The 8,228-nt window shown below is 41.0% G+C and overlaps 1 protein-coding gene across 1 annotated transcript; it reads left to right on the forward strand.

Moving 5' to 3' along the window:
* Nucleotides 1-429: 429 nt before the first annotated feature.
* On the forward strand, nucleotides 430-819 carry LOC147887510 (uncharacterized). The gene has a single exon (XM_087394327.1). The coding sequence runs from the start codon at nucleotides 430-432 to the stop codon at nucleotides 817-819; it is 390 nt and encodes a 129-aa protein (XP_087250453.1).
* The last annotated feature ends 7,409 nt before the right edge of the window (nucleotides 820-8,228 follow it).

Below are 8,228 nucleotides of genomic sequence, written 5' to 3' on the forward strand. Positions count from 1 at the left end.
AGATCAAAGTAGACTAGATTGCCATAGAGGGGACGCTTTGAATTTCGAGATTGCATGCCACTTAACCCCATGTTATCTCTACATCCATTTTAGAAGTGGGGTCTGGATTTCATGGGTCCATTCAAGCCCATAGCTTCCCACACAAGGAATTGTTACACTCTAGTAGCCACGGATTATTGTACCAAATGGGTGGAAGCTTGGGCTTTGCGGGACAATACCACAAAGTCGATCATAAAATGCCTATACTGCTATGTGTTCACTTGGTTCGGTTGTCCAACTGAGATTATCAGTGACAGGGGGACTCACTTTGTCAATAAGGTCATCAAGTGGATGAATTCTTTTTATATGGTGATTCACAAGAAGTCTTACCCCTATTATCCACAAGCTAATGGATTGATAGAGTCTACAAATCATACTTTCAAGCGGATTATGTCGCTATTGGTGAATGAGCATCGCACGGATAAAGGTGAGAAGTTAATGGCAGCACTATGGGCTTATCGCACATCATTCAAGGTGGCCACGAGGTTGACTCCTTTCAAATTGGCATTTGGGTTGGAAGCAATTACGTCAATCAAGCATATTGTTCCAAGTCTGAGGATTGTGGTAGAGGACAGGCTTCTTCCGCAAGACTCTATGGTATTCTGGCTAGATGTTCTAGATCAGTTGGATGATATGCGGCTGGAGAGCTATTATCTCACTCACGAGGTTCAAGCACGGTGCAAGCGGAGGGTGGATTTGGCCTCGAAGAAAAATCTTTTGAGCATGGCCAACTGGTTCTTCTATTCAACACTCGCCTTGGAAGGATGCCAGGGAAGTTAAAATTGGGATGGTTAGGTCCATTCTAGATTTTTCATGATTGCAGATCGACATTGTTTTATCTTGTGGATTTGCAAGGGCACGTACTTCCACATCCAGTTAATGGTTTTTGGCTTCGTCCATACCATCATGGCGGCAGTCTTCAATGCCCATTTCCGATCTCTAATGAGGCACAAATTTTGAGGTGGAGGCGATAGATCTATCGCATGAGGACATGTGGCAGAAGGGTTTGCAGCATTGTGACAGTAGTCTTTTGTCCTATCCTAGCCGCCATGCAACCACCTGTCATAAGGACAAGGTATTGACAATCTGGATTGCAGTTCTTGAGAATTTGTTTGCATGTACCAGTTGCTTGCTACTTTCTCTTCATCACACTTACAGTTCTCTTGAGTTCATTTGCCTTCCAGCTTTCATCTGCATTCAGCATGCTCTCTTTCCTACTCCTTCACATAGCTATCGGGATGGCTCATGCTCGGTTTCTTCCTCTACTTCCATTTGTTTACATTGATTCCTAGTTGATTGATGCTCGACTTAAGCTATTACGTATTCAAAGTTTCAGCAGCATTGATTGCCAGAGGGTGCCTGTTCATCCAGCAGCATCGGTGCTTTGCTAGTAGTTGGTGGTAGGATCTACTGTGGAATTTTGGGAGGAGCATCAGGAGCTAACAGTTCAATTGATTTATCAGTGCCTATTCTTTCCTATGGATGGAGTGATCATGCAACCGTGTTCAGCGGAGTGATGGAGGTGGAGTTTGGAGCTCATGCCAGGGGAGAATACAAGCTGAGTGCCTGGATACACAGATGCGGGATCTCTATCGGTGGATACTCGAGTCTGTGAACCTTATGAAGTGTGGCACTCCCATGACAAGACATGTGGCAGATAAGGTTGGGTATAGTTAAGCTAAGGTTTGGTTATGTTTACCCTTGCTTAGTTTGACTATGGTTAAACTAATGGTTATCATGGTTAGGTGTGTGGGCTTGGTTGGGTTGAGAGATTGCCACATGGCATAGTGCCACCTAAGCACATAACCCTTACTAAGCATAGTATGGAATTCGGCATCTGAATCCCTGTGCCACATTCGCAAAGGCCTTCTCTTCTTCATAAAACTTCGACAAGCCATAATAAAATTGCTGTAGCTACACCACTGGCATCACTGGTCATGGAAGAAAGAGTGACGGTGATAGTGACTCCAGCGACCGTTGCATTGAGGATTTTCAAAGGAACTCCGCTGGTAGGAGGTTCCCTTTCTCAAAGGCACCAATTCCCATGTAGCATCTGCTTCCAAGGCATCCATGGCTTTCTCCCATTTTTCTTTTCCCATGGCTTGCTCAAAAGAAGTGGGTTCTGGTTCCTGTATCACTTTGACCATATAGACATAGTGAATGGCTGTAAATCCATTATATTTCAGCCTATCCACAAGATACCTAGCTCTAGTAGACCTACGCAAAATAGGCTCACTTCCAGGTTGTCTCAAAGCATCCCTGCTCTTCCTTACTCCAAGTGTAACAACAGAAGGAATACCCAACTCATCATTAATGCTCTGTTCTGAGCCACTGGATTCACCGTCCACATAAGAGTGACCTGCATTCACATCAAACATGGGCTGATCTCCCTTCTCTTTTCCTTTTTGTGATACCTGCATACCACTATCTGCATTGCTTTGAGGAGATTCTCCTGATCTCAATCTGCCTGTCCATGGTGAAGTATGTGAACCACTGCTAGAGGACACTGCAGGTCCACTAATATTTTGTGATTGCTGCTGTGAATTCTATGCAACATTACCATTTTGTGCATCTACATCAACAATCACATTTACTGGTTTATATTAGCTGCTCATCTCATCAAAAACAACATCTCTGCTCACTGTAAACATATGAGGAGAAGGGTTATACCATCTATACCCTTTTTGCTGCAGAGAATAACTAATAAAGATACACTTCTCAGTTTATGGATCCAACTTGGACCTCAACTCATCTGGCACATGAACATAGGCAATGCAACCAAAAATTTTCAAATGAGAAATATCTGGTTTCCTACCAGTATACATCTCTTCTGGCATCATGCCATGTATTGCAACAGTGGGAGTCCTGTTCATTATGTAAACTGCTGTAGCACCTGCTTTAGCCCAATAATAATCTGGTAGGTCTTTTTCATTTAGCATGGCCCGAGATACCTCTCCAATATGCCTGTTTTTCCTTTTTGCAAGTCCATTTTGCTGTGGAGTATGACTGCATGAATATTGCTACTTTATGCCATGCTCCTGCAAGAACCTTGCAAACTCATTTGAGAGGTACTCTCCCCCTCCATCTGACCTTAGGCATTTTATTTGCAGGCCTGTTTCTTTTTCAACCATAGCTTTAAAAGCCCTAAAATGCCCAAACACTTCACTTTTCTTTTTCATAAAATACACCCAAACTTTTCTACTGTAGTCATCAATAAAAGTGACAAAATAATGACAGCCTTCAATAGATGCAGCTTTAGTAGTCCACACATCAGAGTGGATATGGCTTCTTACTCTCTTGAACATGTCTAGGAAATGATTTCCTTGCCTATTTTCCAAATTGACAAGCTTCACATACCTTATGCATTTCTGCAACCTTGAATTTAGGCAATCCTACAACAATATTTTGGGCCTGCATTGATTTAAGTTGCCATACATTAACATGACCAATGCGTTTATGCCAGATATCAATATCTACAACTACACCGGTCCCATGTGCAAACATTGCTGCACTCAATTCAGGCATGTCCACATCCAACGTAAACATCTTGCCCTTCTTCTTTCCTTTTGCTATCAAGCGACCGTCATTTTTCATATCCTCAACAAAGCATCCATGAGGATTAAATCTGACCTGCAAGGCCTGCTCAACCATTTGACTAACAGAAACCAGGTTCTTGGTGATATTCGGGACATGAAATACATCAGACAGGTATTTCTTTTTCCCATCCTACATAGACAAAGGAATTTTACCAATTTGCACAATAGGATGTGCAGTATCATCACCAGTCTCCACAAATCCTAGTCTTTCCATTTTCCTTGCATCCTGCATCCATTCTGCATGACCTGCCATGTGGTTTGACACACCTGAGTCAACATACCACACATCATTGCTTTCTTCTGCACTTGTCACAGAATTGGTCATGTGCTGCACCATAAATAGATGCTCATTTTTGTCATCACCCTGTCTACTAGAAGATGCATAATTCCCTTACTGTAATTTTCCATTCATGATGTCATTCTACTTTTTGTAGCAGTCTGTAGCCATATGACCCATTTTACCACAATAGTAGCATTCAACATTGCTGTTTGCATTTTGGCCTCTCTACCATCCACCACAACCTCTTTGGCTCCCCCTGCCTCTAGAGTTACCATGTCCTCCTCCATAGGACTGGTTTTCTTGAGTTTGCTACATATTCTGATTTCTACCACGGCCTCCAGATCGGCCTCCTCTACCTCTGCCTCTACCTCTTCTAGCATTTGAGTAGAAGACAGTTTCTTTTAAAGTTCCTCCTGAAGAAGATGCACCACCATTTCTCTGCTCTTCAGAAATTAGAAGAGCAAACAACTCCTCAAAATCAGGAAATTTTTCACGGATGGCAATGGATGTCCGAAACTATGCATAATCCTTTCCTAGACCATTCAAGGTCACAGAAACTAAATCATCATCTTCCACTAGTGACCCAATGGAAGCAAGTGCATCTGCAATTTTCTTCACCTTCATGTGGTAGTCATTGATGCTCATATTTTCTCTCTACACATTGTGCAACTCCTGCTTGAGCTGCATTTTCCTGGCTTGCATATTTGTGCTGTACATTTTTGCCAAAGTATCCCATGCCTCCTTTGGCATACTTGCATCCTGAATATACACAATCATAGAATCCGAAATACTGATAGACAGCCAGTACATAACTTTTCTGGCTCTCTCATGCCATCATTTAAATGTCTGCATTTCCTGTTGATTGGGAACATTAGGAAGAACTGCTTCTTCTTCATTTCCTGTAATGAACTCCCAATAGCCTTTTCCCATAAGGAAATTCGTCATTCTAAACTTCCATGCTTGGAAGTTGTTCTTGTCAAGCTTTTCAGTGACAATCTATGAAAGAGAATCAGACACCATTACAAAACACTGTAAAATATTCTGTCACTGCAAAAAACACAGCTTTTGCCTCACAAGGGCAAATCTGCAAAACTGACGATAATGGTATTTGACCACACAGTCACTTCCTAGTGAGGATTTTGCATTAACAGGCAATAAGGATGATTCTGTAACTCCCAATATCTCTGTGCACAAGCATACAATGCAATTTTTATAGCAACTTTTCACCGACCTGCAGAGTTGTGGTCACACATCAAAAATAGGGCCTTTTTCTTAGTGCCTATGGAAATCTTCAGCCAACAAAATGGGCCCCGAAATGGCCTCGAGTCAGAAAAATAAAGCATATACTGTCCTCTCGCCACACCGCGAAGGGCATCTCAATCTGAGACAATGCACTCTTGCACTTTCCGACTATGCTACCTACAGAGATTTGCTCCCAAACTCGAAAAAGGAAAGCAACACTGGTCCTCTTACTAGGACACTGCGAACTTGGTTTGCTTTCTTGAGCTCCTTACCACAAACCAGGCTCTGATACCATGTGAAGATAGTGGGAGAGAAGGAAGGAGTCTCACTTGCAGCTTTCTCACATACACAATGGGGGAATACACACAAAGGTGGAGGCTAAAAATAGTTTTCCTCTTCTTAGTTGTGAAAGCCAAAAGAACTCTAGTACAAAGAAATAGAAGAACCCTATATGTGGGTCTCAAACCAAACTTGGCTAACTAAGGTGGCATAGTAACTGAGCCACGAACTAGAGTACATAAGGATAGCTGTCATCCAGCTATTATTCATGGGCGGTGTACCAACCACATCTGTAGCTAACAAGTCGGTGACATAAATGCACAACAGTCACCCTGGCATATCATGAGTGGAGCTCGATATCTCAACACTCTATCCTCATTGATTACATCATCATCCATCACCATCAACTCCAATATTCACCAAATCAACTAAAATTGGTTCCTCTCCCACTCTAGGTCCATCATAAGTATCTAATATATCATGTGGAAATGATGATGGGCATGAGACATCTCTAGACATAGAGAAATAAACAATAGAATTGCTATCTTCCCGTGCTCTTGGAATGTGATCAAGCACAACACTCCAATTTTTCTCCTTTGAGTCAGGCACATAAAAATATTTTTGTATATATGCAGCCATGACAAAGGGTTGGTCATCGAGATTTGAAGAGCTCATTTTCCTTGTTGTGTTGACTAGTTGGAATCCATACTTATCTATTTTCATTATAACATTCTTTCCTTTGGTATCATTTTCATTGTAGCATTCTCCCCTTGTGCTTATCCTCATGATGTGGGGACTCATAGGTGGGGAGCTGACCCATCAATCCCAACATAGCTGCCCTATCACAGCACTTCTAGGCAAAGCATGACATGTCAAATTTGGGTTGAACACGGGTGACAACAATTGCTCCTAAGCTTGCTCAATATCATTCTGGATTAGTTCAATATTTCGTTAAATCATTAAAAAATAGAAAAATATATGGCTCTGCATCCCCCCCCCCTTACAACAAAATGGAGCTGCAAAAGAAGTGCAGCGACTCTAGAGAAACAATACATACGTGGACATATTGGATGATCAAGATAAAGGGCCCTTAGTACAGATGCCTCTAAAGATGCATGGGGTGTAGGCCCATGCCACCTAGCTCAAGTTCCATGTAGGTGTATGGATTGCTTTGCTTAGAGCTAATAGTTTCCCAAACATCTCTTGAGACACCAGTTACAACTAGATTCCTTTTCAAAAGTAAGCCTCCAAGAGCTTCTAGAGGCATTATAATACTACAAAAGAAAGTATTATGTCCAATCCTTCTAGGAGCTCATGCATGGACCTCTATAGAGGTAGCAAAGCCACACCAATCTAATCATCCAAGTGGGAGGGCTTGTTGGACACACGTGGGTAGACCCTTCAGGTGATAATCTCCTTATGCCACCAAGCTCTTTTTACTACTATGGGTGCATAGCACTCACAATGCCACCACTCTCCCAGCTCATTATGAGAGACATTATTGATAGGGTCCAAAATGGGAATATTAACAAATTGAAACTAATTATGGATTAGGCCTTGATCACTATTGACTCACGATGAATCAAAAAGATACTTAAAAATTCCTCTTGAAACAAGCTATGAAAAACTTATCCCAACTCAAAATTCCTTGTATTTCTGAAGAAATGTAGCAAAGACGATTGCACAATCCATAAAATTACTAAAATTATAAGAGAGAGCATGCTCCAAACAATAGTGCCTATCTCCATCAAATTGTTTAATAGGATTGAAGGTGAGGAATCTACCAAATCTGAATAAAAAAGAGGACAAACTTTTGCTTTTGACATGCTTGCTCTTAACTGATGTCTAGTTGTGCATACAAAGCTTGTGCTTGTGCTAATTGTTGATTGGAACTTCATTGTCATCGATAGCCAACTAAGCTGACTTGCTAAAATTATGGTTTACTCCCGATAGAGATTCAACTTTGAAAATTATATTAATATGATCAATTCATGTCAATAAGATAAATCCATTGCCTAATGTATAAACAATTAAGTGTTAATTTAACAGTCCATAACACTAGATGAACAATTGCATATCACTAAAATCTGAAATCACTAAAATATATAAAGCCATTGCCTGATGTATAAACAATTAAGTGTTAAAACACACCATAACACCACATGAACAATTTGATACCACTAAAATATTAAATCAGTACAATGTAATACATAAGCGAGCTGTTACTATATAAAGAATTGTTAGCTAAACTAAAATAATTGTAGAGAGGAAGCTACACATCTAGAAGGGCATTCTAAACTTAGCTTGACTAATGATGATTTTAATCATAAAATAGGTGAGCCAAGGCTCTTGGATCCTCACACCTCCCAATTTGGAGAATACTTGCATCCATCTTTCTTAGAAATTGTCCAAGATCTCAAGATCCAAAAATTTTGAGCCTCCCTTGTAGGCTGAATGAGTAGTGGTACATTGTGCTCTATTTGCTTTAGCTTCTTGGGTTTTGTCTATTGTGGTTATCCCTCTCCACCAATTATGTGAGTTGCATGCACCATCTAAAATTCATACAACATTTGTAATGATAAAACCCTTGCCAAGCAACTACATTGGTTTTCCAAGCAATAGAGGAGCACTCTAGTACTCCGAAATGGGTGTGGATCCCAGGGTGTTGGGTTTTTGCCAATTTTGATAAAAACAGGAGGCCTACTAGATCTAATCAATACAATCGCAAATTGGGAGGAGTAACGGTTGAAGGTTAGATCTCACAAAAGCTCTTTGGGCAACGTTGTTCATGA

Source organism: Dipteris shenzhenensis, chromosome 23, assembly GCF_047967505.1.
Source record: "Dipteris shenzhenensis isolate YYH24624 ecotype China chromosome 23, Dip_SZ_1.0, whole genome shotgun sequence".
Classification (NCBI taxonomy): Eukaryota; Viridiplantae; Streptophyta; class Polypodiopsida; order Gleicheniales; family Dipteridaceae; genus Dipteris; species Dipteris shenzhenensis.